The sequence below is a fragment of the Molothrus aeneus genome, chromosome 26, assembly GCF_037042795.1.
Source record: "Molothrus aeneus isolate 106 chromosome 26, BPBGC_Maene_1.0, whole genome shotgun sequence".
Classification (NCBI taxonomy): domain Eukaryota; kingdom Metazoa; phylum Chordata; class Aves; order Passeriformes; family Icteridae; genus Molothrus; species Molothrus aeneus.
The window spans coordinates 732,391-760,293 of record NC_089671.1 but is presented as its reverse complement, the minus strand read 5'-3'; the positions used below and the strand labels follow the sequence as shown (position 1 = coordinate 760,293).

Here is a 27,903-nt window from a genome sequence, read left to right as displayed (position 1 = left end):
ATGGAACGTCTGAAATAAACGTTGTGCTCGGCAAAGTAAGTATTATACCCCGCACCTGCTTATCTATCCTTTTATTTATCTATTTACAATGTCTGGAGCCTGCGGAAGAATATAAAAGAGACTACATGTATTTTCATGTATTTTCAGGCTTTCTGCAACCCGAGCTTGGATGTCAAGCAGTGACTGAGCCACTGCAGAGCCCTTTGGTGCTGGGGCTGTTCCTCCTGGATCTGCTGCACGATGGTGTTAATGGTCTGCAGCCGATCCTCCAGTTTCTCCTGCTGGTTCGTGCAGGCCTCTTCAGTGTGGCACAGGGCCTTGTACTTCCCTTGCCTCAGTGCCTGCAGCTGCTTCTGGCATGCCTGGTGGGCCACAATCTCCAACAGGTTCTGAGAAAAGCAAAAAGAGAAGGGGCTGTGACAGCAGGAAAAGCACGGGCGGGACTCGTGTCATGATGGTGCTGCGACCATCACCTTGGACAAGGGAAGGACAGTGCTGTGAATTCCCCACCATAACAGCCAAACAGCACCCCCAGCCCGGGTGTTGGAGGGGTACAGATGTCACAGAATTCCATAAATCCGAGAAATTCCCACATCCGTAAGGCAACCCTCGCCAGGACAGGGTTTCACCAAGCTGGCTCTTGGTGAGCCCCCAAAATGTGCTCAGGTAATGTGTGCCTCTAACACATTACAGCACACCCAGCTGAGGACAGAGAGGAAGCAGAGGAAGCACAGGCTCTGTCTGGCTCCCATGCTGTAGGGGAGTGCATGTGCTCACCCATCGTTTCTCGTTCTGAAGATATTCCCTGTCCAAACTGAGGCTCTCAGTCTCAGCCTGGAGCTGGCACACTTCCTGCTGCTTTTCTGAAAAGTTGTCATTGAGGGACTCTTGGATGGTCTCCAGCTCCTGCATGGTTTGGTTGCATTCATAAATGTTCTAGTAAATGGAAGAGAAGGGAATGGCAGATTTCAGTTCTCTAGTTCAGCTGCACTCCTGACCATCCTCCCAGAACTGGGTTTTGGGGGATTTTCAATGAATGATTTTCCTCACCACAAGGCCAACCCCAGCTGTGTGTGCTCCTGCAGCCCCACTTTCCCTGCTCACCTCCTGGATTTCCCTGATCTTCTTCTTCAGGTCCTCTTTCCTGCTTTGGACGTCGCTCTTGGTGCCGTGTTTCAGTTTGCTCTGAGCCTCTGCCCGATCTGTTATTGTCTCTCTCTGGGAAACACACGCCTCCATGGCCCGAATCAGCATCTCCTGCTGCTTCTGCAGCTGCCCATAGCGCACCTGCCGTTGGCCAAGACACCAACCAGCCTCAGAATCCCAAATGTTTGTCCATAGCACCCAGGGAAGCTGGCCAGGGGGCACATCCCAGCAGCATAAACCACATATATGGGACAGGAGTGCCTGCAGGCCAGATTTGGTCCAAGTCCAAACCTGGTTTGCTGTGTGAGGATCTGAAGGCAGAGGCCTGGATTATCAACTTGTCTGCACCAATACTCAAAATGTTACTCTGAACCTCATCAGCAAGAGCAGAAGCAGAAAAGCAGAAGCATCCTGAGAATGAAGGGGATGAGCTTCTCTGCCAGGAGAGGGAACACTTCCCTAAACCAGTGATTAAAGTGATGCAATATTTAGTAATCAAAACTGCACATAAATCAGGGTCACATAATCAGGTGGCAGACATACTGCAATTTAAATAGATTTCTTGGGAGTATCCAGATCCTGCTGAGGCTGGCATGGGGAATGCAGGATGTGTGGGCTGGATGTGCTCGGTCCAGTCGAGCTGCAGGGGTTTAGAGTCCCACCCTGGGCCCTGAAGATGCCACTTCTCCAGCCTGTTTCTCATCTCCTGCCTCATGTTTCAGCCACTCCAAGGCTAAGCACATTGGGTGGCTTCCCCTCCTCAGCCCCCCTTCCCAGAGCCTCACTTGCATCCTCCGAATCTCTGTTTTCATGTCATGGATCTCGCCGTGTTCCACCAGAGCATCTGTGGCATCCTTCATCTCTTTTGCCAGCTGGAACTTCTTCTCCCACAGCAGGATCTGATGCCTTCAGAGAAGAAAGGGGAAGGAAGGAGAAAGACAGACCCCCAATGGCCTGCCCAGTGCAGCACTGCCAATTCCTGGCAGAGCCTTCCCATATGGATCTTGGCAATGTCCAGCTCACACACGCTGGAACTGCTAAAGCCAACATCCTCCCAGCTCCTGCTGGCTCCAGAGACTGCTGAAACACCTTTCAAACATTCATCCCCTTCTCCAGGAAGGCTAGAAGCACATTTGCTGGTGCCAGGTTTGGTGACTACAGGAGAATGGGAATGTGGACACAGTCCCACAGGACTGTGGCACTCTGGTACCTACTCTGCTTCCACCAGGCTGTTCAGGAGCCTTTCCTTCTCCTCAGTCAGTTTACTGTGCCTCTCCTGCATCTCCATGGATTCTTTTTCTGCTGCCTAGATTTGGGAAGAACAGAACAATACAGAGTTGTCAGGCTGAGAAGGTTTCCCAGGATCACTGTTAGCCTCTGATCTGCAGGGGAGGCTGAGCCCTGGGACTGAGGTGCCAGGTGCCTCAGTACCTTGAGAGACTGCACAAACTCGTTCTCTGTGACAATCCTGCCACTTTGCAGGTTCTCAACGCTGCTGTTGTTCTTGTTGATCAATGTGTTCAACTTTATTAAGTCATTTGACATGTTCTTCATGTGCCGTTCCACGTCCTTCTGCTCTTTTATTTCCTGCTGAATTTCATCTATGGGTGAACAGAAAAAGGTCTTAGAATCCCCCTGAGCATTGGGTTGAACAGAGACAAGGTGTGACAAATGGCTCTCAGAGCTGGCAACACCTCAGGCAGAGCCACCCATGTCCCACAAAATGATCCCAGCCAAAATGATTTTCCACAAGCTCAAAAACCAAAAAAAGGTTTTGAAAGAGACTCCTGTGGGAAAAAGTTGGGTTTGGCCAAGGAAAGTGCAGTCATTGCTGGGGCCATTTACCCACCCACTACTTTCAAACCTTATTTAACAAGTGTAACAGGTGACATTGTCACTTAGGGTCTGGCTGTCAGGACAGTAGGATCAGTCCTTATAGGAGTAACCAGGTGCAATCAGCAGCAGTGCCTGGGCTGTTGGTGTTCCTGCTCACACATGCCAGGAGCACTCTTTGGGGCAGGCCCAGCTCTCCCTCCTGTAACCCTCCCCTCCCTGTTCCCTCCCTTCACAGATGGACATTTCAAGGCAGAGTTGAACTTTAAGGAAACACGAACTCTCCAGGCGCAGTTTCCTCTGCTGCATGATGATGCTCTGCTTCTGCAGCGTGTCCAGGGAGGTGATCTGTTCCTCCCTCTCCTGTGTCAGCCTCACCAGCTCCTTCTGCTCACTCAGCCAGTACTTCTGCAACGTCACTGCCTCGGAGTTGCAATCTTCTATCTGCTGGTTCAGCTTGTTGATCTCAATCTCCAGTGGGCCCAGTTCTTGCCCCTGTAGAGAGCAAAGTTTGGGCTAAATCAGGCAGAAGCTGCCTGAGTTGTTTACAGCATCTGGACATTCCAAGGTTTGCAGAGGATGTGCCACAGGACTCATTTGCCCATGGGTATCCATTAGGTCTTACCCCAATAGGGCCAACCCTCAAACCACTGAAATCTCACTGCCTGCCCTATTCTCCCCTGCTCAGTGTTTGCAGACTTTTCCAACAAGATCCCATTTACTCATTGATGCCATTTGACATTTTCATCAGGTGCAGACAAGTCCCTGAGGGATCTGTGCCAGGCACACCCTCATTTCACAATTCCCTTCACTGCATTATGAACTGATAAACAAACACCTGCATTAACCAATGCAGCTTTTAAATCACAGTGCTGGTGCCTGAATGTTTGAACAACCCAACACTTTAAACAGTTACGTTGATCAGGAGCATCTGTGGCCACCACAAAGAATAAAATCAAAACTGGGACTGAAACACAAAAGCACCTACCCCTTGCTGAGAAAGAAGCATCTCCAGCTTCTTGTTGTACAGGCAGAGGATCCCTCCCTTCTTCTCAGCCAGGATCCTGGACTTGGCAATCTCATTTTCCTGGCAGGTGATCTGTTCATTCACATTTTTGATTTCCTTGTCCACCTCACAGAGTGTTTTTTGGTGAACTGTCAGCCTGCAGCTGGTGTTGGTTGCATTCAGAATAATCTGGGCCACATCATTCTCAACCTTGTAAAAATGCAGCTCCTGGGAATGTCAAGAGAGAAAACACATCAGAGTCCCCAGCAGCCCCTGGTTGGGTTGTGATGCCACTTGTCCAGCTCAGGAGTCAGAGGATGGAGATTCTACTCCCAGCTCTGTACTACAAGCCACAAGCTACTCACCCTCTGTGCATCTTTGCTTCTCCATCAACTGCCAGGTAATACAATATCTACCTCCCCCATACAGCTGTTGAAAGGCATCAAGGAGCCCCAACATTCCAAAAGCCTTTAAGAGACCTCACTCATCCCTTCTGCAATGCCTCCCCAGCTGTCTCCAGTTACCTGCCACCAGTACCAGGACACCCCAGCATTGTCCCTTCTGCAGCACACCTGGCACACACACCTAACAACCAGCACAGCACTCACAGGTGTGAGAAGGGCTGGGCTCAGCTTTCCAATCCTTCTAAGTGATCCAGTTCTACACTCCCAGAGAGAGCAACTTATCATGGATCAAAGATTGGACTGTTGGACTGATTGAACAGTTGGACTGTTCCTTGGATCGTCCTCAGAGCTGAGAGCTGCCTGCATCCCATTCCATGATGAATTATAGAAATGAAAGTTAGTTAAAATGAGATTACAGAAGTACCACAGGTCCACTGGTTTTCTTTAGTACATAAGAAATGCTGATACTTTCTAGTAAATACTCATCATGTTGCCCCATTTTTTAGGCAAGGGACAGTGTGGTTTGTGTCAGGCCTTTTTGGCCAAGCTCTCTCACACACAGCAGAATCCTGCAATAAGATCACAGGGAGAACCAGACTGAGAGGCAAACTCAGCAGAGCTTCAATGCAGACCTGAAACCAGGACAAAGGCACTGACAAACGCTGCTGGGGACCCAGTGGCTCCTGCCCTGCCCTCCCAAGGGGGGCTGCCATACCAGGTCGCTCTTTCTGTTCCGAAGCTTTTCAGCCAGCTGGGAGAAGTGCTTTGCAACTTTGCTGGATATCCTCTGGTCCTGAAGCTTTGCCATGATTTCACTCTCTAGCTGCTCGTTGGCATAAGTTCCCTTCTCTATCCCCTTCCTGATGGACAGCAGCTCATTCAGGTGAGCAGCCTGGTCCTGAAAGGTGGGAACACCGACACAGGATCACTGCAACTGTCTGAGGAAGGGCATTCAGTTCAGGGATGCAAAAGGATTCGTGTTCCATGGCCTGTCCTCACCATCTTGGTCCTGCTGAGGGCCTCCTCTGTCTGATGGAGAACACGAGTGTAGGTGCCAGTCTGGACCTGCAGGGCCTCCTGCTCCAGCAGGCACTGGGCAATCAGCTTCCTTGTCACACTGGCATCGTTCTGGGAGCGGTTCAGGAGCCTCACAAGGTTCTCATTCTTCTCCTCCTCTTTCCTGATGGACCTCCCACAGCCATGGATGTCCCCTTCTAGGGACTTGAGGTCACGTCTGTAGTTGCTGGAGGGGCAAAGAGGATGGAAAGTCATCACAGGGATTGGTGCTGTACAGCCACCCACAAATTCCTCTTTTCAAATACATTATTGCAACAACAACTGCCCAAGAAGGAAGATGTTTGTAAGGGCTCAGCTGCTGTGACAGTGCAGAGTCAGCAGGAGATGGATGGAGACATTAAGATTTAAAAGTAAATGTGTGTAGGGAAATTGATTCCTTCTTTCAGTACTGTCCCAGCCCCCATTCCGACCAGGATGTCACCACATAAAAGCAGATTGTTTGTTCTCAGAGATTCAGTTAAGCTTTAAGGCTCATGAGCAAATAAACACTTCCTCTGGCAATACAGGGAGGTTTTCCTGAACGTTTCCAAAGGCCTCACAAAACCCTGCTAATGAGAGATAAACCCTTCCTGACATCCAGGTCGTTGGAGTAAGAAATGTTGCAAAGGTGAGAGAACTCTTTTAAAGGAATAAAACATGATCATAAAAACTCTAAGCAGCTTCAGGAACCCCCCACATTCCGAGGGAGAGATGTGGTTAGGATAAAGAAAGCAGCAACAAAGAAAGTGCTTCTCATCCTTTAAATTTATTATGTACTTGAGAGCAGGGAACTTGTTCTGCCTGACAGGCCCTGCCCACACAGGGCTGAGCCCCACAGGAGCCTAAACCCCACTGGAATCCCCTTCTAGAATCCCTCCTGTCCAAATCTGAGGTGTCCTCAGGGCCTGGTTTCAGACCATACCTCAGCAGCTCCTGAGTGACAACATAGGCCTCATCCCTCTGCTTCATTCCAGCCAAGCTGCTGTTCCAGTGCTCCATCAGCTTCTTTTTCTCCATGTTAATAGCCTGGACCTCCAGCCCAGCCTGGGGAACAGAGACATGGCAGACAGGATGAATCTACACTGTGTTAAAAAAAAGAGATTGTGATACAGTACAATTTTTTTTTCTTTTCCTGTTCATAATGTGCTGAGCAGGATCAGATTCACCTCCGTGGCTGGTTCATTTCTGAGCAGCCCACAGAGCACAGGTCTGCATGACAAAACTGCTGAGAAGGGCAGAAGGAAGTGATTTACAGGCACTTCTTAAGGACAAAGGAAAAGAAAAAAAACCTCCTCATTCTTCCAAACAGGAACAAACTGTGAAACTCTGTCCCACATTGTGCACACCACGTGAGCACGGGCCAAAGGGGTCAGCCCTGCCAAGGGAAATATTAACCCCAGGGGACAAGGGCCCTCCTACCTCAGTGATTGCCTGCCGGGTCACTTTTGTGTCCTCTGCCTGGGCCACAAGCTGAGCTTCAAACAGAGCAATTTGTTCCTGGAGCTGGTGGACTCTCCTTGTCAGCTGGTCCAGGAAAAGGTCCTGCAGAGCCAGAGCCAAACAGTCCAGGGTGAGTCACGGAACCTCGGCCTAAACCAGCTGTGTCCTACAACAGTAATATCAGCTAAAAAAGGAATTAATAATAACATCAGCTAAAAAAGGAATTAAAACTGGCAGCTGGGTTAGATTGGAGTCCTACTGAAACTTTCTCATTCATGGGAAGGGCTCAGGACTGCAGCAGGGATGACTTGCAGGAGAATGAAACCTTTGCTGACTGTTTATTACTCCAGTTGCAGCAGTAAATTAATAGGTCAGCTCTGAAGCCACAATCCCTCCTGTCAGCCCTGAGTTCGCCTGTCCAGCTACTGGGAATCTTAATAATGTATATTTGAAAATCCTTTGTTAAACCCCTCCTAACCCCACTGTATTTCAACAGTTTGCACGGAATTCTGCAGAGCAGTACCCATGGATTGTGTCCTGGAAGGCAGCAGAGGGAGCTCCAGCACCGACTGGCTCTGCTCATTCCCAAAGTTCACTTTCCATTGTGAAATCCTGTGATTCAGAATCATTCTCGAGCCCTGTACCCATGATATTTCTTCATTAAATGTCCTCCTTCCCCCACACCCCTTCTCCTCGAGGGAAGAGTGCTTTACTGTTCTGAGGCTTGCAAACCCTCTGGGCAGTGTTGCCATCCTGGGGCAGGCAGGGCTTCTCCTCCTTTTCAGAAAAGCCTCTGGATTTTTTTCTTTTTTTTTTCAGTTATTTGAGAAAAATATCCCCACTCATTTTCCATGATTCAATTGCTCTGGCCTTCCTCCTGACAAGGTGGAGCATCCTCCAGGACTGACTGCTGGCACCTGCATTCACTTATTTCAAAGACAGCTTTTCTTGGTACCTGTTTTTTCTTCTCCACCTCAGCCTGGATCCTGTCTGCCTCAGCCCTCCTTGCTGACTGTTTCATCAGTAAAAGCCTGTGATGCATCTCCTGGTCCATGCTCTGCACGTAGAGGAGCTCCAAGGCCAGGTTTTCAACCTGGGTCTGCATTGTAGAAACTGGGGGGACAAGAGGCAAAATAGTTACAGAGAAGTTTGGTTGTAGGGACAGAGAAGTTTGTTTGTAGAGTACACCTTAAACAGGGATAAAAGAGGAAGAAATACAGAAGCTCCTGAAGCAAAACCTCTCACACACCAGATAAGCAGCCCTCCCCAGGACACACATTTACATCAGCTCTGGAGAACAGCTCCACAACCAAAGATCCTGGCAAGCAATTCCTGGACTCCCAGCTCACAGAACTCCAGGAGAATCCATGAAACTTTTCAATGAGCTCACTATTCCTGATTAATTATTTTGCTGCATTTTCCAATCCAGCGCTCGCCTTAAATTCCAATTAATTTCTCCACACAGCCCTCGAATTGGGAAACACTGCCAGGACTGCCTGGGTCACCTTTCTTGCGCTCTCCCTCGGTGCTGTGACACATTTCCTTGTGAGCAGCCCTGAGGGCCTGCAGCTCCTCCTCCAGCTGCTGCCGCGCCGCCGCCGCCTGCCACCAGCGCTCGTGGCTCTTCTCCAGCTCCTCCTCCAGCTGCCCCAGCTGCTGCTGGGCCCCATAAAGGATCACCCCCAGCTCTTCCCTCTGCTCCTTGCTGCTCTTCATGGCTGTTCTCTGCAGACACAAGGGATGGGGAGCAGTGTCCCAGCAGTTTGGGCAGGGGGGGCTGTGGGGAGGCGAAGGAGGGACTGGGTACCATTGCATGGAGGTCCAGGTTCACTTGTTCTATCTGCTTGGTGAGGTAGTTCTTCAGGGCAGCCTGGAATCTTGTCATCAGAGGCTGTAAAGGACAGCAGTAAAGCTTGTTAATATTAATACTTGTGTAAATAGATTATGAAGAAGCCTCACTGCTACGTTCCCCACCCAATAAAACAACTTATTTCTGCCACAGACACTTGTGTGCTTATTTCAGCTACTCTCACTGCCAGGGAGAGATGTTACAGAGTGGGTTTGTGCTGGTGCCAAAAAGTGAGAATGTTTGAGAATCAGAACCATGCCAGAAGAGCCACATCTGAGAACCCACCCTTGCTGCAAGGAGGGCTCTTCTTCTTCTTCTTCTTCTCTTTCAGGGGCACTGCAGGGACCAGATTTACCCACTGCACTGCTCACTTCTGAACCCACTGCACTGCTCACTTCTGAGTCCAGTGCATTGTTCACTTCTGAGCCCAGTGCACTGCTCACTTCTGAGCCCAGTGCACTGCTCACTTCTGAGCCCAGTGCACTGCTCACTTCTGAACCCAGTGCACTGCTCACTTCTGAGCCCAGTGCACTGCTCACTTCTGAGCCTGCAGCTCTGGGGTCAGCACTGAGTGGCACAGGCAGCAGTTAATACTCTGGCAAAGCTGATTTTCACACATTTCACACACAGTGCAGCTGAACAGCCACTGCTTACAGCTCACCTCACACATTTCAGAGAAACACAAACACCAGCCCTGCAAAGAACAGCAAGATTTGAAGACTCCTCACATGTTCTGGGTCCAGGACAAGCAGCTCTGTTTCTCCTTTTTTCAGCCTCCGTTTTCTCCCCTCAGGTTCCTCGGCTGGCCTCTCCCTTCTTTGGCTGCCATGGCCACTGGGGAGCTCAGAGCTCGGCCCTGCATGGTGAGAGCTGGATCCTGCTCCACTCCCTGGGCCACAGAGAAGGAAAAAGGCAAAGCAGCAGGATCAGGTTTCACAGCATTGTGCCTCTGGCTGGGTTAACAATGACCACAAAGGGACACAGCAGAGCTGTGGCACAGCCACTGGGGGTACCTGGCTGGGCTGCAGGTGCTCCCGAGGGAGGGGGAGAGGCTCCTCCACCTGGGCCTGGCTGCTCCATGTCACCCTGGGCGGGGGACAAAGGCTGGTCACATTCTCCATTGTTTGGGAAAGTCTCAGGGGATTTTTCATGAAATATAAACCACCTTTTCCACCTAACTCTATTCACCCCTGCACATCTGCTCATTCTTGTCACGGGACATGAACAATGCAAAAGGATCAGCACAAGGGCCTGGCTCTACAGCCAGCCCTCCCAAAATATAATGATAGTGTCTCACTTGTGCAGAGCCCACGAGCAGCCCTGCAGCCAGACCTCTCCTCCTGCAGGAGCAGTGATTTGCTCCTCCAGAGGAACAGACTCTCCACGGTCATTGCCATTCTTCCCTGGCCTGGCACACAGCACAGGTGAAAAGCAGGGCAGCACATTGCCATCTGCATTTAATTCTAATGCTGTGGTATTTTTTGCCACAGGGCGCAGAAGTTTAATTTAGAAGTTTAATCTCATTTACAAAAATAGTCACCCAGCAAGCCCTGAGATCGTAAAGATCCTTACAAAACTTCTCCACACCACTTACAGTTCCACGTGCTTCTAGTTCACATCTATTAAAAAAAAAAATCCCTTGCAGATTTATTAAAGAAATTCATCCAGCCAGCACAACACGTAGTTTAATTATTCTTGTTCTTCTTCCTCTCTTTCTGTTTAAAGAGAGGATGAGCAGCGGCACTGGGCACGGGGGAGGTACCGGGACGTGCCGGACGGTACCGGGCCGTGGTGGAGGGAACGGGCAGTGCCGGGCTGCAGTGGAACCGGACCGGGCAGTACCGGGCCAGCGGTGGAGGGAACGGAACCGGGACGGGACGGGATAGGAGGGGAGAGGAGAGGAGGGGACGAGACGGGGACTGGGGGAGAAGTGGAGCGGACTGGCGGTACTGGGGCGGGATGGGATGGACAGCCCGGTGCGGGCCGGCGGAGGAGCCCCGGGCGGGCAATCCCGGGCGGGCAATCCCATCCCATCCCATCCCATCCCGGCCCGGCCCGGCCCGGCTCCGACTCACCCGCGGCGGCTCCGCCATGTTCCCGTTGCCAGGCAACGCATCAACACCCGCTCACGTGATCGCCCGGGCCGCACCACCGCGGCCCGAGGGGGGGGGGCGGGGGGTTCGGGGCCGCACCATCCCGGGGCGCGGGGGGGCTCGGGCCACGCTCTGTCCCCTCCGGCCCCGGTACCGGCACCGGGCGGGTCCCCTGTGCCCTCCTCGGGCCGAGCAGCCCCGGGCCGGGCGGACGGGCGGGGCCGCCGGGCGGGCACAGCCCCACGGGCCGGACGGAGCGGGCGGGCGGCGGCAGCGGCTCCGCGCAGGGCCGGGAGCGGCGGCGGCGGCGGCTCCGAGCCCGCCCCGGGCTGGGCAGCGCCGGGAGCTTCCCCGGGCTCGTCTGTGCCGGTACGGCGGGGCCGGGCCGGGCCGGGCCGGGGGCGGCGGGGCGTGGGGGGCCGGGGGATCTTGTAGCGCTGCCCCGGGACCCCCGGGCCCGGCACTGGGATCCTGCCGGTACCCGGGCAGCTCCGTGCTTGATCCCGCTCTTTGTCCGCCCTTCCCACGGCGGAGCCCCGCGGAGGGCGGCGGGAGCGGGCGGGTGCTCCGGGACAACGGGAGCTTGCTCGGGGTTAGGATGTTATCGGGGGGTCGGGATCCTATCCGGGGGTCGGGATGTTATCCGGGGGTTGGGATGTTATCCGGGGGTGGGGATGTTATCCGGGGGTTGGGATGTTATCCGGGGGTGGGGATGTTATCCGGGGGTTGGGATGTTATCCGGGGGTCGGGATGTTATCCAGGGGTTGGGATGTTATCCAGGGGTCGGGATGCTGCCTGGAGGTCAGGATGCCAGCCGGGGGTCGGGATGCCGCCGGGGGCGCTGATGGAAATGTAAATAGTTCTTAAACTTTCTCCTCTGTTCTTTCGGTGCGGCTCCGTGCATTTTGGGGTGATTCAATGTTTTCCTTCCTTTTGGGGAGCTGGTCTTCTCCCAGGTGTCCCCAACATCTGCCTGAACCCCGTTACCCACGGGGAAGGTGGATGGAGGATCGTTGGCAGTGGTTTGAGGAGCAGGCAGGGGCTGTGGGTGCTGCACTGCTCTCTGTGCTGCTGACACTGTAAAATAACTCGGCTGCTTCCTCTGGAGAGCTGCCCTTTCGGGTCTCGGGCTTGTTTTGCAGAGGTGCTTTGTTCTTAGCTCTCCTCGGAATGGGAAGGAAAGGGAAAGTTCTGGGTGTCCAGTGGCAGAGAGGTGCGTGGTCTGATGTCTGTCACACTGAGAACAGAGCAGGCAGCTCACCCACCGAGCTGGGCTCCACACTGCTGTGCTTGAGCTGCTGCTCCTTGGGGATCGAGTCCTGGGGGTGTTATTGGGACACAGCAACAGGATGTTGGAAATAAAAAGCCATAAAAGCTTTCCTGTGCCTGAGCAGTGCAGACAAGTGACATGAAAGGCTGGTAAATCAGGGGCAGAGGGACATGTGGCACACACAGTGCCTCAGTGACAGCGTGTGCTGTTGGTGAGTTTCGTTTGCCTTTTGTTTGCTTTCTGTTTGCCTTCTGATGCCTGAGCAGGTGTGGCTGGGAGCAGCCAGCCCTGACACAGCATTCCCTTTCCCTTCTCATCCCTGCAGTCACAGCCCTGCAGGATTCAGGCTGCTGCCCCTATTTTACCTGCTCAGCTGAGATGCATGTGAGTGAAGCCAGTCCCGCTGTAGCGACTGCTTTTGGAATTGTGGGGATTTTGGCTGTTCCCATCCCTTTGCTCTTGCTCTGTGACCCACTGCTGCTCCAGCAGGGCAGCCATGAAACACTTCTTGGTGACCTACATAATTCTCCCCATGAGACAGGATGACTTCAGAGTGGCTCCCCATGGTAAATGCTTTTCCTTGATTTGGCTGGATCCTCTTCACTGGCTCCAGCACAGGGGGGAGTTTGGAAAGCTTTTCTCTTTTTCTTCCCAATGTCGAGGTATTGTAACACGAAGGGAAGGTGGGACAAGGGCTCTCGTGTGCCTGCAGAGGAGCAGAGATCAGTGAGGGACCAGCTGAGGGAGGCACAGCAGATGCACCCGGGGGCTGGAGGAGCTGAGTCCTGACTCCAGGCTCCTCCATGCTCCAGCTGCTCTGTGCTTGAGACTTCCCAACCTGGCACTTGCTGTTCCCAAGAGGGGAAAGAGGCAGGGGTTGTGCAGCGTCTGAGCCCCACTGCTGCAGAGACTCCTTAAACATGTAAAATTGAATTCCAGTTATTAAGGGCAAGAAAGAAAAGGATCCTGTTGCGTTTTTCTTCCCAAAGACATCTCGCACTCGAGCACGGTGCTCTGTTTGGCCGCTCGTGTTTCTGGCCGTGTTTCTGGCCGTGCCCAGGCTCGCTGCAGGTGTCACGTTTCGCCTCCAGAGCCCTGCGGCTCGGTTATGAGGCCGGTAAAGTGAATGTGCCCCGTGAGCAGGAGCGCACAGAGGGCTCAGCCCTGGAGCTGTGGCTGCAGCCAGCCCGGGCTGGGCTCCTCGGGGTGCCCCAAGGATGTGCTGGCTGTGTCACATCCCTGGGTAGCCCGGGATGCGGGAATCTCCGGCCACCAGCGGCAGCAGCGTTTGGAGCAGCGGCAGGTGCCGAGCGAGGAGCAGTGCGCCAAGGCGAACAGGATCCTGGGGATGGTTCTGAGCAGGGAAGGGCGCCCTGGGGAGGTGCCAGGCTGGATGCTGCTGGCTGGAGCCGGACAGGCTCTGGGGAAGAGGCTCCGAGGGTGGTTGCAGGAATTGGCTCCCCAGCACTTTCTCACTCACCAAGCTGAGGAGTGCTGGCACCGACTGGGAGAGCAGCCAGGGCCGTGTGAACAGGCACAGGAGCTGGAGAGAAGATTTTTAGTGGCAATGCTTGATGTGTGGGAGAAGAAAATGTGTGTGTGCTTAATAAATATTGGCACTCAGCAAGAGCTTATCAGCTAACGCAGTGCTTCAGCTTCTGGAGAGCTGAGCTGGCTCTGCCACACTGAGAAGAATCCCCACAGATCAGCAGATAAATATGACATTAATATGAAAAATGGGGTTTTTTGAATGGTGCTGATTTTCTGCTGCCTGAGCTGTGGGATGGTTCCTGCTGCTTTCCCAGAGGCAGCAGCAGTTCCTGCCTCTCCCCACAACCCAGGCCCCACAGATTGTGTGTGCAGATGTTGTCCCACGTGGAGAAGGGCTGAGAATACAGCAAACCCTGCAGATTTGGTCTCTGTGATTCGCTGCTTTGTGTTGTATGAACTCTTGTGGTTTTGGGAGGAGCTGCACTTTCCCAAGCTGAGTTTCAGGGACTTTTGGGGCTGTACCAGTAGATGAGATGACCTGCAGAGGTCCAGTCCACCATCTGGTCCCCACTGGGACTGACTGGGTATTTATTTCTGTGGCCTTTGAAACCCCAGGGTTGTAAATGGCCCCTTGGGGTTCCCTGTTCTGGTGCACCATTGTCCCAGCTGCTAGAATGACAACGCTGGGTATTCCTTGCCACAGTTCAGCTGCCCTACAGCTTCTCCTGTCCTTCATCGACAGCTCTTCCTTTCTTTGGCAGTGACAGTTCCCATGTGTGAGGACTTTTAATACGTTTCCCTCACTTTTATCTTGCCTTGGCAATCTCTCTCCCTGGCCCAGATAGCTCTTGTCACCCTCCCTGAAACTGTCCTGTGACTTGCATCTGCTTTTCATTAATCCCTCAACCAAAGCTACAGAGAATTCCCTGGCCCGTGAGAACAGTGCAAGGATTGAGTTTCCTGGTGATATTTATATATCCCAGAGTGTCTGGCTACTGTCTGCAGCACTGCAGTGGTCTCTGATTTCTGATGTGCAGCTCTTCTGCAAGGCAAGTCCATCAGACTGAATTTCTGAGCTGGCAGGACACTCTATTCCAAACCTTTTGTCTTTTTTTTGGTTTCCCCTTCCCAGCCCTGTGTGTACCTGCAGCACCTTCCACCTGCACATGCAGGCAGTGCTGAACAACAGGTGTTCTGCAGGATCAAAGCAAGCCTTCCCTTTCAATTCCCCTGGCTTTCCAGGGAGCAGCTTTTGATCTTTACCTGTCTCTTTGTTCTTTCTGTGCCTGCTGAAGGCTCATTAAGTGCTGCCTCTGTTGGCAGGGACGTCCTGACCCTCCCCTGCCTTCGTGGGAGCACCCAGAGAGCTGCAGCAGGACATCACAGGCCCTCTTGTTTCTCAGGTGCCTCTCCAGCTCCTGTCCCTGTGTTTCCTGAGGAAGCACTGCCTGGCCAGCAGCAGCAGCCAGCTGCTGCCTCCTTCCTCCTGTGCATCCCCTGATTTTGGGGCTCTGAGGAAGTCGCTGACAGGGATGAAGGTCTGTGCTGCTGCAGCCAGTGCTGTGCTGACAGGGGACCCTGCCCAGGTGTGCTGGAGGCCCAGGTGGCTCCACATCCCTGGCCCTGACTCCCCTGGCCCTGTTTGGAAACAGCGTGTTGTAACTCAGTGTGGGGAAGGAGAAGTTGCACCAGAATTTACTGTCTGTTCTTGCAGGGTGCAATGAGAGGAAAGGTGATTTTTGCTCCTTAAATGTGGTTGAGGCAAATGGCTTTCTGCCAGGTGTAACCCAGAGCCTGAAACTGTGGATTTTGGCAATGTGGACAAGAATGAGCTTAGGGCTTGGCTGGTGTTTGGTTTTGGGGGCTGAGACATGAGGATACATGTGTCTGGTGCTAGAAGGAGTCAGGAGTGTGCAGGACTTGCAAAGGGATTCTCTTATCCTGAGCCCTTGCTGGTACAGAGCAGGGCTGAGGCTCTTCCATCAAGCCCAGCAAAGGCTGAAGGGCAGGAACTGCCTCTGCTGTGATTCGAGCTGACAAATGTGGCCATTGCAGTTAAACCAATAGTTTGTCCTTTAATGAAGGCTCTGTCAACAGCTTGGCAGCCTCATTTGCAGTCTCCTGCATGTCCCAATCTGTCAGAGGCAGGACAGCTATTTTCCTTGCCTGCAGCCCTCCCTCTGCCCTTTGGGAGATGCCCCTTTGCCATTTCTGCCTTCTGCCCTCCTGGGCTGGCTGGATTTGCCATCAAAACCAGATTAAGGAAATCAGAGCTGTTCAACATCACACAATGCTTGCTTAGGCCCTTAAAGTATTTCCTCAAAAGGAGCCCCAGGCCAGGGCTTTATTTCCTGCTTGGTTTTCCTCTCTGGCTCTCATGGCCATGCCCTGCATCCCAGTGTGGGGCTGGTCCCCAGGAGCACCCCGGGCTGAGCTCCCCCAGGCCTGGGAGCGTGGCTGTGCCTGGGCTCTGCTGGGTCACACTGGCCTGGGCACAGCAAGCTGGGCCTGTAAACACAAAGGAACAAAAGTGGGAGTTTCCTCCTGTCCCGTGGGTTTGGCAGAACAGAAACTGCCGTGGTTCTGGTGCTTCCCCGCTGGGGATGGCTGCAGAGAGCCTGCTCTGCACTGGGGTTGCTTTGTGTGAGACCCTCCTGCTCTTCCAACACGTCCTGGTCCATCTGCTGAGTGTTTTATAGCTTGGGTGACCCACTGCAGAGCTCCTCATCATCAGCCCCAGCAAGCAGCACATCTCACTTGAGCACAGAGCTTATTTGGGGTGAGCTGGGGGTTGTGTTCCACAGTTCTGTGTAACTCTGGGTGGGTGAAATGTTTGCCCTCAGTCGGTGTGCCATGCTCTGTGTCCAGGCTCTGCCCCCCTGGTGAACACAGGGCTTTCAAGCCTCATCTCTGGCAAGGCTCAAAAGAACCCAAACCAAACCCAAAAACAACCTCATAGGAAAAAACCGCAGCCCCGAAAACCTCAAGCACACAGAAATGGCAAGCAGGCGATGAACTGGGTTTGATTGCTGTTGTTTTTGGAGATGCTGTGGCTGGAGCAGCAGCCCCATGCTCAGTGCTGTGGGCTCAGCCATTTCTGTGCTGAAGGAACCTCTGGGATCAGCTCTGGCTGTGTGACATCCTGGGTCAGTGACACATCAGGCACATCCATGGGCTGAGCTGTTCCCTCAGTGGGGATGTCAGTGAGCAGCATTGCTGTTCTGCCTCCTCCCACAGGAGCTGTTCACTTGTGGCGTTTTGCTGCCTTCATGTTTCTTCATGGCAGAGCCAAATGCCCTGGGGTGCTGTGCCTGAGCACCTTTGGGGCATGGAGGTGATGTTACAGACCCACAGCATCGGTGGGCTCTGGCCCCAGGTGTGGACTGACGGCAGACTCGTCCTCAGCCAGTGGGTGGCACGTGCTGAGCTGTCGTTATTTTGGTTCTCACACTGTTTTTTCCTCCTTCTCGGCAGATCTTCTGGATTGGGCTCCTGGCTAGAGCTGACAGATGATGGAAACATTTCCCTGGCGATGTCTCTGGGGCGACTCCTCCGTCGAGCCTCTTCGAGAGCGTCCGACCTCCTGACCCTGACTGCCGGCGGCTCCTGCTCCCTGCTCGACGGGGAGATCATCTACTCCAAGAACAATGTCTGTGTGCACCCCCCTGAGCTGCTGCAGGGCATCGGGGAGCACCACCCAGGTGATGGGAAAACCCTGCCCATTCGCTCTTTTTCTCTCTCCAAGTTCTACTGCACCCTGGGCTCTAAGAAATGAAGAGGTGCCAGTGGGGACAGGGCAAGGCAGTTTTGTGGAAGGCTCAGGAAAGCCATCCACAAGCTGATCCATCAGCTCTTCTTTCAGTAGGAAGATTAGTGATAATGCTCCTTTCTCTTCTGGTCCAGCATGGATTTACTGGTTTAGTGAGTCCTTCTGAGCAGTCAGAAGCTGTCATGTGAGGACAGTAACTTCTGTTGCTCTTTCACATCCCTGAATTGTTCAGGAAATCCAAGTATCCTCTTGTAGCTGTCATTGCTGGAGTGGCCTCAGCAACCACTGGTAAAGGCAAAATCCAAAAAGCCTCATTGTGGCTGCATGCACTGGAGTAAATGAGGATAAATCCTGCTCTGTCCTTTTATTCTCATCTGTTCCTGTGCTCTTTCATGTTCTCATCAAAGACCTGTGGCTCTTGGCTTAGCTTCACAAAATGAATTATTCTTTGAGCACTGACCCTTGCTTTCCTTTTGGTGTGGGTGTCTTCTTTTACCATCGGCTTCCCATAAATACTGTAGCCCTTCAGCTACACTAAGGTAAATATTCTTGAGAAATCAATGTTCAGCTTGCACTTGAAACTGTTTAACTAAGAAACAGTAGAACTTTTTCATGTGGGAACATATTTTATGATTTACTCTTGATTAGTAAATCTGTCCAGGAAGTCCAAGTATTTGCATGTAATTTCTGTGTTCAGCTAGGCCAGAGGGAATTCAGGCTGTTCAAAAGCCACATGCAGACTTGAAATTATTTGCAAATGCTGAATAATGCTGAGCACTCCACAATTCCTTTGACAGAATTCTGTCCTGGTAAATTAAAGGGTTTGTTTTGCTCCTGTGGAGTGGTAGTGAAGCAGCAGGAATCATGGAATGGTTTGGGTTAGGGGGGATCTCCTGAAAAGGTAAAGGGAGGACCCTAAAGATCCTCCCTGCCAGGAGCACCTTTCACCAAACCAGGTTGCTCAGAGCCTCACCCAGCTTGGCCTCGAACATTTCCAGGGATGGAGAGAGACGAGGAAGGGCAAATTTCAGGGTGACGCGGTTCCCTCACAACGACTCCGTATCCCAACCGGCGCTGCTGTGCTCTCTCTCAGGCTACCTGTGCTTGTACATGGAGAAGGACGAGCTGCTGGGAGCCACGCTGATGCTGGCCTGGGTGCCCAACTCTCGCATCCAGCGGCAGGATGAGGAGGCCCTGCGCTACGTCACCCCCGAGGGCTCCCCGGTGCGCAAGGCGCCCCGAAAGCGCGGCCGCCACGCCCAGGCCCTCGGCGCCGTGTCCCCCCCGCAGCCCCGAGGGGCGCCGGGCCCCGGGGGGCACTCGGAGGGGCTCACGGGCTCCCAGCCCCTGAGGGACGGGGTGCCCTCCTCGGAGGGGGAGAAGCTGTCGCAGAGCGGCGCCCGCCCGTCCCCGCAGCCGCCCCGCAGCGACTCGGGGACCCCGTCCACGCTCAGCTCCCAGGAGGAGCCCTGCAGGTCCGAGGGCACGGAGGAGGGCCTGGACTGCAGGGAGGACGAGGGCTCCCTGGAGCTGTCCGCTGACGATGTGAGCAGGGACAGCACTTTTGACTCTGATTCTGATGCCTTCTCTTCCCCCTTCTGCCTCTCTCCCATCAGTGAAGCCCTGGGGAAAAGCAGCAGCTCCGTGTTCATGGACAGTGAAAGCAGGTGAGTGCATCCTTCCTCTGGGTGCTGGGTGCTGAGCTGGGAGGTGCTGAAGGGGGTTGAGAAACTTCACAGTGGCATTGAGCTCAATGCCCTGTCTTGCTTCAGACTCCTATGGAGTTTACAGGAAACTGTCAGCCAGTTCTGCTTCTGCTTAGTGAACCCTGGCCCCAAACATCAGGGCTGTGTACATCCTTTCAGGTGAACTGTCTTGAACCCTGGAAGCAGCATTGCTAAATTAAACGGGACCTTTGTTGGCCTAATTGGCTCTGCTGAGGATCTGAGCTTGTTGCTTCTCGTGCAGAGCCACATCAAAGGGCCCTGCTGACTTCCTGAGCCGTGGGCACCCCTCCAGGCCCTGTGTTGACACGAAACCTGCGTGTGGGAGCTTGTTTTGCTGCTGTTCAGAACGTGGTCCCACCTCAGACAGATAAACATTAATTCTTGTGTGTCTAACCTGGGTATTTCAGTCAGTGCTTCTCAGTGTCCCCTCCAGTAAACTCCAGAGGGGGATGAGGGTACCTTGGCAAGGGAATAAGAGCAGGAGGGCAGCTGTACAAGTTTCTGTTTCCATGCCCTGTGGTTCTCACTTTCTGGGCCCTGTCTTGTTGGTGTGTTACTCGTTGCCATCTCAGGGAGGATGGATGTGCTGCATTCCTGAAGCACCGTGGGGATGATTTTTAGGCCACAACTCAGCTTTGAAACTACACCTGAAATGAGGAGAAACGAGTTTTCCTTTGTGCATGTCAGCAATGCACAGCCTGCACTGACAGTTGAAGAGGTTCTGCCTCTATTTTGTGGGCTGATCTCAAGCCCAGAGAATGCCAGTAAGAACGAGGCTTGTGAGGAAGTATTCTAATGGATTCAATTCTCTCTGGCTATTTTAAAACCCTTCTGAGGTGAGGTGATGTCAGACTTTGTATCAGCTTTGCATTCAGGATGTGCCCAGGGTTTGCTGGGCTTGAGCTCTGCAGCACCTGTGCAGTGGGGTGAGTGGTGGCTGTCCCATCCCATCCCATCCCATCCCATCCCATCCCATCCCATCCCATCCCATCCCATCCCAGTAATAAAGTCCAGCCTTTTCCAGACCAGTGGGTGAGAGAAACCCCAATGAGCAGGAGTGAAATGTGCACAGCCTGGCATCTCCTGTCCTTGTGGAAGGATTGTGAAGCTCAGGGCTCAGGAATGTGGTATTACCCCACTGTAGCGGTGGGAAGTGGGAAGAGTGATGGACACGTTTGGAAAAACATCCTGGCTGCTGAAAAGCAGGAGGCTGAGCTCATCCTGGGGAAACCCCAGTCCTGGCGTGGGCCACAGCCCACGTGCTGTCCCAGGAATGCTGTGGGCTTGGACTGCTCCCGTGCTGCCCCGGGAATGCTGTGGGCTTGGATTGTCCCACAAGGAGCTGGTGCAGGAGGGTCCCAGGCAGTGTCCAGTGAGTCAGGAGTGTTGTGGTTTAACTGTGCTGCAACACTTCTGCTCTGAGCTGCAAATAGTGTCAGGAAAGGAAGGAAATATGGTTTATTGCATCTTCTGAGCCTTGTCAGTGAATTCCTGCGGCATTTCCCTGCCCTCTGCTGGCTCTTCCTCACTGCTGCTGGAGCCCAGACAGCTCCAGCCAGGCAGAGCCGGCTCTGCACACACAGACTGCTTGCTTCTGCTTTTCTCCTTCTTTTTTAACTCCTGTGCTGCCAGTCTGAAGCCTCACACAGTGCACATGACACTCACAATTGGCAGCAGATTAATAAAGGAGAGCTTTTGTTGTTTGGGACTTTTGACTTGAAAGGGTTTTGTCCAGTGTGTGCATTTTTGGTGCCAATTTGTTCTTCCCCATTGAGCCACCTTCCATGGAATCTGCAGGATCTTACAAGCTGTTGAATGGGAGATTTTGCATAGAATCCTTTGCAAAAGTCTGGTCAAAAAGCATCTCAAATTTCCCGCTTTCATTTTGGGGGACAGGAGATGCTGTTTCAGAAGTCACTACAAACATGGGAACAGCTTCCTCGTTTCTTAAGGGTTTGTTTTGGTTTGGGTTTTTCTGCTGGCTGCTTCCCCTCTGAGCCAGAATTGGAGTGGGAACAAAGTTTGTGCTGCTGGCAGATTGTTTGAGCTCTCTTCCCTCCCCACGTCCCAGTCACCACCTCCTCTCTGCCAGGAGGAATGACTGTTTGTGGTTGTTTCCCTCTGCACTGGGGAGTTGCTGCAAAGACGGCTCTGCTCTTCCCTGTGGTTGTTGCAGAAGCTGAAGGAACACATTGCATTTCAGTCCAGCCAGCCTCCTGTGTGGTTAGATATCCTCAGAAACGGAGAAACGGGTCCCTGTGGAAGAGTTGGGATGCACAGGTGCACTTGGATCAGATGAGATCAGGGGCTCAGCGAGCCGCTCGACAGAACTCCTGTGTGACCAGGAGTCACAGGTCACATCTGCCTCTTGGAGTGTCCCCAGGGAGGTGGCCTGGCCACCTGTGCATGAGGGAGCCACCAACCCTGCAGAGTGTGCAGGACGAGGGAGGGAGGGGGGAAGGAGAAGGGAGGGAGCTGGGCTGGGGAGCCCTGGCGTTGCACAACGAGTGAGGCAGTTGCAAGTCACCAACTCGCCTGCTGGAACATAAGGAAATAAAAACATATCCATTGTTTTTTCCCCTCTTTGCCTCTCAGTTTGACAGGCTGCCAGGGGTCCCACGCAGCGATTGATGCATCCTCCTCCCATTTGCACAATTCCTGGGGCTGGGAGCAGTGGGAGTGTCCCAGCACCAGCATGCACACTCCTGCTTCTCTCTTTAGACCAGCCTGGCACCTCCTGCAGGGTGCCCTCATCCCTCAAGGAAAGGTGGCCTTACTGTCCTGGGGTTTGTGTCCTTCTTAACCCTTAGTACTCCCAGCACGTGGTTCCTGCAGGAGGCAGCTGGTGTGGGGAAAACCTGCACTGATGGCAGCTTTGTCAGGGTGTGAGTTTCTGTGGAAAAGGAGGGATTCTGGAGATAAAATCATTCCATTCCATCCCTTCCCTCCCCTGTCCCCGTTGTTTGCTGGCTGTCAGGAAATGTTTGCCTTGTGGCCTGAAGGACACGAGTTCAGGGCAGCTGCTCTCTGTGCCCAGCTCTGGCTCGCTGCTGCCTTGGGAAATTCCTCTTCCGTTTTCCCCAGCAGCAAATTGAAACTAAAAGGCTTTTGTTACATCCAGAAAACCAAACAGCATCTGACACTTGTGTAATGTCCATCCACTGATGCTGCTGGAGTTATTGAACTGAGCATGACATCAGATCTATACAGTCGGTTCTGGAAGCACTTAGTGCTCTGTGAGTGGGGCTTGGTTTGGGGTTTGTGCTGTGCCAGAGTGATCCCTGGATAGCAGGAGCTTTCATGGGTGCTCAGGAGGCTTTTCAGTCCTCAGCTGCCATTGCTGATACCTGACAAGCACCACAGCAATGCTGAAGAGGAGATGCACACGCTGGCATTGGTCCCTTCACTCACTTCACCTTGGGATGTTGGCCAATACAGTCAAAATTTGGACTGAGGAGCCTCAGTGTTGGAATTGTATGAGTGGAACTTGGGGTAACATCTGGCCTGAGGCTGGAGCTCCATGGGCAGCCCCACAGGTGCTGGGACAGAGGCCAGCAGTGCTCCCACAGCTCTCAGGCTGCAAAGGACAGGCAGAAGCGACGTGGTCAAGGTGGAATCAATGCAGGAAGGAAATGTCTTTCATGGACATCGATCGTTTTAGCAGGCAGTAATAAAAATAACGAAACACTGGCATAATGGAGCTGGGTGATGGTGAGTTCTCATGTTCTTCAGCAGACATGAATTCATGTGGCAGATCGATCACAGACGGCCCGGGAGAAGCTCACAGCACAGGGAAAAACTCCTCTGGCATCGCAGCTGATGCAATTTTTACGGATGTGTTGCACATCCTGTTGTTAAGCCGCTTCCCAGGAGCTCATCAGTAAATGAGCTGCTCCAGGAGCCGGTGGGAGCAGCGCAGCCATTGCATCATCTTGTTTTGGCAGCTCACCTGAAGGGCTGAGAGCCATTCCGACCTCTGCAGCAAAAACAGGAGGCAAAATTATAAGGGAAATGAGCTGAAATTAGAGTGAACTGGCAGGAGCTCTGGAGTCATCAAGAGATTGGGAATTCATTGCTGTTGTAACAGAAGTGATTATATTGGAACCAAGGGAATTGGTCACAGACTTTAAAATCTCCTGTAACTTCTTGCAGCATCTCAGTTTTGAATTAATTCAGCCCTGGGGAGGAGCAAGGTGGGTACCTGGTCCAGGCTTCAATTCCCCAGGACTTGCCTGAACTGGTGCCACTTATGATGTAAGACAGCGAAGCTCCTAATTCCATTTGTACCCAAATCCATGCCCAGGCAAAAACATCCACAAATCCTTCTTCCATCAGAATAGTCCTTGATCTCTTCTGTTTGTGTTTTGGGGTCAGTGTAAGCTTCCCTAAGGCAGGGGTGTCTGTGGTGGAGCCGGGCACTGGGAAGGGGAGCTGGCCTGAGCCATCAGCAGCACTGTGTAATCAATTAAAGTTGTTCCTGGCTGCAAAGCTGAGAAGGTTGGACAGATCCAAGAGATTGCAGAGGCATACGGCTCTATCTTGCTTTATATAAATATTTGAACAGCAAGAACATTAATTATAGCAGGTTTGTTTCTTCCCTCTGTTGGGTTGCTGCCAGATTTCGTTGGAAGAAAACAGTGACAGCTAACTTGGGATCGGGAATTGTGGCTGAGGGGGTCCGTGAGGCTCTTTATTTGGGATGTCGGGGAGGGAGCGAAAGGGGTGGTCCCCAGGAGGGAGACCCCAGGGCAGGCAGTGGGAGCAAGGAGGGGACACAGAGGGTCCCCTCTGCCCCCGGGCTCTGGGGCGCCGGGCATGGTTCAGGTCTGCTCAGGACGCTGGGGAAGGCCTGAGCCCCGTGGGCAGGCCCGTGGGGGCTTTCTGTGGAGCCGTGGATTGTGGCTGCCGTGGCTTTTTCGTGACTGTGGGTCGCTGCCATGGCCTGTGCCTGTGACCATGGCTGTGGCCGTGACTGTGACCATGGCTGTGACCGTGACTGTGACCATGGCCGTGGCCATGACCAGTGCCCGCGGCCATGACCGCAGCTGATGCCTGTGAACGTGGTCGATGCCTTTGCCCGTGCCCATGCCCCATGACCGTGACCATGGTCATGGCCTGTGCCCATGCCCGTGCCCATGGCCGTAGCCGTTGCCCTGACCATGACCGTGCCCGTGGCCGTGACCGTGCCCGTTCACATGCCCGTGGCCCATGCCCCGTGCCCGTGCCCGTGTCCCCTGACCGTGACTGTGACGGTGCCCGTGGCCGTGGCCGTGGCCCGATCCGGGCCCGGGGCCGGCCGGGCGGTGGCGCGGCGGGGCCGCCAGGGGGCGCGCTGTGCCCAGCGGTGCCCCCCGGGACCCCCGGTGCTGCCTCCCCCATCTCCCCTCAGCGCGGCCCGGGCGGGAGATCCCGAGCCGTGCCTTGGTTTGGATGCATAGGGACATTAAACCCCATCCAGTGCCACCCAGTGCCACCCCTGCCGTGGCAGGGACACCCCCACTGTCCCAGGCTGCTCCCAGCCCCAGTGTCCAGCTGGGCCTTGGGCACTGCCAGGGATCCAGGGCAGCCCCAGCTCCTCTGGGCACCTGTGCCAGGGCCTGCCCACCCTCACAGGGCAGGATTCCTTCCTGATATCTAAATCTAAATCTACTCTCAGTTTGACACCAATCCCCTCTGTCCTGCCACTCCATCCCTTGGAAATTGTCTCTCTCTGCATTTCTTGTCAGCTCCTTCAGGCCCTGCAAGGCCACACTGAGGGCACCCCAAAGCTTCCCCTGCCCAGGTGAGCAATGCCAGCTGTGCCAGCCTCTCTGAGGCCACACTGAGCTCACCCCAAAGCTTCTCCTGCCCAGGTGAGCAATGCCAGCTGTGCCAGCCTCTCTGAGGCCACACTGAGCTCACCCCAAAGCTTCCCCTGCCCAGGTGAGCAATGCCAGCTGTGCCAGCCTCTCTGAGGCCACACTGAGCTCACCCCAAAGCTTCCCCTGCCCAGGTGAGCAATGCCAGCTGTGCCAGCCTCTCTGAGGCCACACTGAGCTCACCCCAAAGCTTCCCCTGCCCAGGTGAGCAATGCCAGCTGTGCCAGCCTCTCTGAGGCCACACTGAGGGCACCCCAAAGCTTCCCCTGCCCAGGTGAGCAATGCCAGCTGTGCCAGCCTCTCCTCCCAGCAGAGCTGCTCCATCCCTGGCATCATCCTGGAGCCTCCTCTGGGCTCTGCAGCAGCTCCAGCTCCTGCCTGAGCTGGGGCAGGTGGGGTCTCACCTGAGGGGCAGAGGGGACAATCCCTGGCCCTGCTGCCCACGGTGGGCTCAGCCCAGGCTCAGGGGTTTCTGGTTCCAGCACACATGGCCAGGGAATGACCAGCACCCCCCAGTCCTTCTCCCCAGGGCTGCTTTCACCTTTTCCCTGGATATTCTTGCATTTCTTCTGTTATTTATTTATACAATCGCAACGCCCAGAAATCTGAATGGAGAGCAGAGATAAATGGCACTGGCAGGTATCCACAGCTTTGTGAGGGAAGAATTGCATTAAGTGAATCAAAATAAAGAGCATGTCCCCTCCAAAGCGCCACAGTATATGCAAATAAATCTGCACAGCCTCTGTCTCCTTGGCTCGGGCCTCACAATTATCCCAGCATTAGGCATTTACAATAACTCTGGAACATGCTTTTAGGCAGCGCTCCTCTTTCCTCTCCCTTTTCTGCTACTTGAAGCAAGCTCTTCCCTTGGGAAATCCGCATTGTCTTGTGGAAACAGTGAAATCCTCCCTGGGTGGTGCCGGCTCAGCTCACGCTGGGGCAGCAGCAGGGTCCGGGGAGTTGGTTAACTTTGCCACTAAAATGTCCCCCTGAAATTCCCAGTTCGCTGCTCAGAGCCAGGAATATTAGAACAAAGGTAATCGGCAGGTCTTTCAAGGGAGCGGCGGTTTGAAGGCTTGATTATAATTAGCATAATTAGGGGAGAATTTTATTTTTGCATGGATTGAACTGAAAAGAAAAAAAGCAAAATAATCCATTGATTTTAAAAATAAAATAAACATGGGGAAGAAAGGTCTCCTTCTCCAGACTGGAATGGGCTGAAAAGCAAACATTCTTTTTCGGGCTTTGCTGAGAAATCACTTTTTCCATCTAAGGAATTTCTTTTTTTAAAGTGTTGCATTTCGATTGATTTATTAATGAGTGTAAGCCCAGGCATGAGGTGCCCCTTCTCCGTACGGATTGTAAAAATCCAACACTGAGCTTCTGGAACATTTTCCTCCCTTGAAGCGAAGGTAACATTTGCATCCTTGAGAAGTGTCCGCTCGCTCTGAGTGATTTGTTGTGTTTGGCTGCTTGGAGCTGTGTGTATTTTATTCCTAAGCATCAAACCACTCATTCTGCCCCCTCTCTCTCCCTGCAACAAGAAGTCATAGAGGAAACCAGAAAAACCTCACTTAGGTTTACCTGAGCAGCTACACCTGTGTGGAAGTGGCAGCTGTGAAGGCAGATTGTTTGTCTCCTAGCTGGAGCTAGATGTGGATCACATTCCATACTTTGGGGAAAACACCCATTACTTCACTACAAACTTCTGCTTATTTTTTTGCCTTTTCCATTTACATTCAAAATAATGAACTCAAGGACTCTGGGTTTGTTTTGTTTTCCTTTTGCTTTAACTCCAGCACTGGGGGGACCCTTTGGAGGGTCTGTTTTCCTAATGCCCCCTTGCTGGCTGGAATGGCTCAGCTTCCCCTCCAGCCTCCAGGGCTTGGAGGGATGAATGAGGAGCAACAAAGCCCCCAGTGTGGGGAGGCTTTCACCCCTCTCGGGCGTGGGGCAGGATGGTGGGTCCCCCTGGCTGCCGCTGTCACCAATGTCTGGGATGGAAACCCGTGTTCTACCTGTGCCAGGTGCTGGGAAGCTCTGGGAGGGCAGGCAGGGCGCTGGGAGCACGGATTGCAGCGGCCCCGTAAAGCAGAACAAATCGGTTTGATCTTTATTTCTCAAGGACAAACCAATTACGCCCGTCAGAAGGCAGAGCTGCATAATCGGGTTTCCCGAGTCCCTCGCCGTGGTGCAGTGGTTTATTTGTCAGGCTGGCGTTGGCAGAGCTGCTGTTAATTCCCAGCCCCGGCCCTGACGGTGAACTTGCTGTTTCAGCCCAAGGTCAGAGGGTGCCTGAGGAGTCCCTGAATGCGGCTCTGGCCAGGGACCCTCTGCTGGGTCCGAGGGGAGGGAGGACTCCAGCCCTTGGGAGATGTAAACAGCCTGTTCCTCGGGTGTTGTTAATAACAGGAATGCGAGGAGTGACTAACAACAATGCGCTGACTTGGACCGGCGCTTGGATCTGCTTCCCGGTGCCCTGCTTGAAAGGATACAATTATTTTTCGTAACTGTTTATTTTCCCTTTACAACGAGCTAAGCGAAGCAAGTTTGTCAGAGGCAGAGTGCTCCTAATTTGGTCTCCAGTGACCTCTGCCGCCGTGATTGGCAGCCCGGTGTCAGGGAGGAACTTGTGCCTGGGAGATAGAAATGAGCAGAACAAATGCCGTAGGACAGCTTGGCTTCCCCGGGGGACACGGGCTCAAAAAGGTGAAAGAAGTGCAATTACAGGAGGTTTTCAGCACAGAAAGTTAATTAGCTACTAAATAGCATTTAGTGCCGTTCAACGTGGGGAAATTTATGTTTTGAAAGCAAACAGATCAATGGAAAGCCTGTGGAACAAGCTCTTGGAAAGTCCATGTTGACATCCGCGTACTTTGTACTGAAACGGCCTGAGTAGTTTCTCCCAGGTTTCCCCAACAAATAGGAGGAATTGTTAGATTTGTTTCCCACGTGTTCGCA

The 27,903-nt window shown here is 53.3% G+C and overlaps 2 protein-coding genes across 4 annotated transcripts in view; one reads left to right on the top strand and one right to left on the bottom strand.

Moving 5' to 3' along the window:
- Window positions 1-56: 56 nt before the first annotated feature.
- CCDC40 (coiled-coil domain 40 molecular ruler complex subunit) lies at window positions 57-10,843 on the bottom strand. The gene is made up of 18 exons (XM_066565819.1): window positions 10,810-10,843; window positions 9,748-9,820; window positions 9,463-9,623; window positions 8,693-8,776; window positions 8,391-8,610; window positions 7,841-7,998; window positions 6,865-6,987; window positions 6,368-6,489; window positions 5,389-5,632; window positions 5,105-5,287; window positions 3,968-4,213; window positions 3,261-3,474; window positions 2,578-2,747; window positions 2,361-2,452; window positions 1,932-2,052; window positions 1,105-1,287; window positions 778-936; window positions 57-389 (listed from the first exon to the last, which is right to left on the bottom strand). Exons 1-18 carry the CDS (start codon window positions 10,825-10,827, stop codon window positions 144-146), a joined length of 2,817 nt encoding a protein of 938 aa, XP_066421916.1. The 5' UTR covers window positions 10,828-10,843; the 3' UTR covers window positions 57-143.
- A 260-nt stretch (window positions 10,844-11,103) lies between these two features.
- Window positions 11,104-27,903, top strand: part of TBC1D16 (TBC1 domain family member 16) — a 31,980-nt gene continuing 15,180 nt past the window's right edge. For 2 of the 3 annotated variants that reach the window (XM_066565823.1, XM_066565822.1), the window contains exons 1-3: window positions 11,104-11,196; window positions 17,063-17,289; window positions 18,451-19,024. In XM_066565823.1, coding sequence (XP_066421920.1) covers window positions 17,121-17,289; window positions 18,451-19,024 — 743 coding nt within the window. In that variant the 5' untranslated portion in view covers window positions 11,104-11,196; window positions 17,063-17,120. The remainder of the gene's footprint in view (window positions 11,197-17,062; window positions 17,290-18,450; window positions 19,025-27,903) is intronic. The other variant, XM_066565824.1, reaches the window with a different exon arrangement.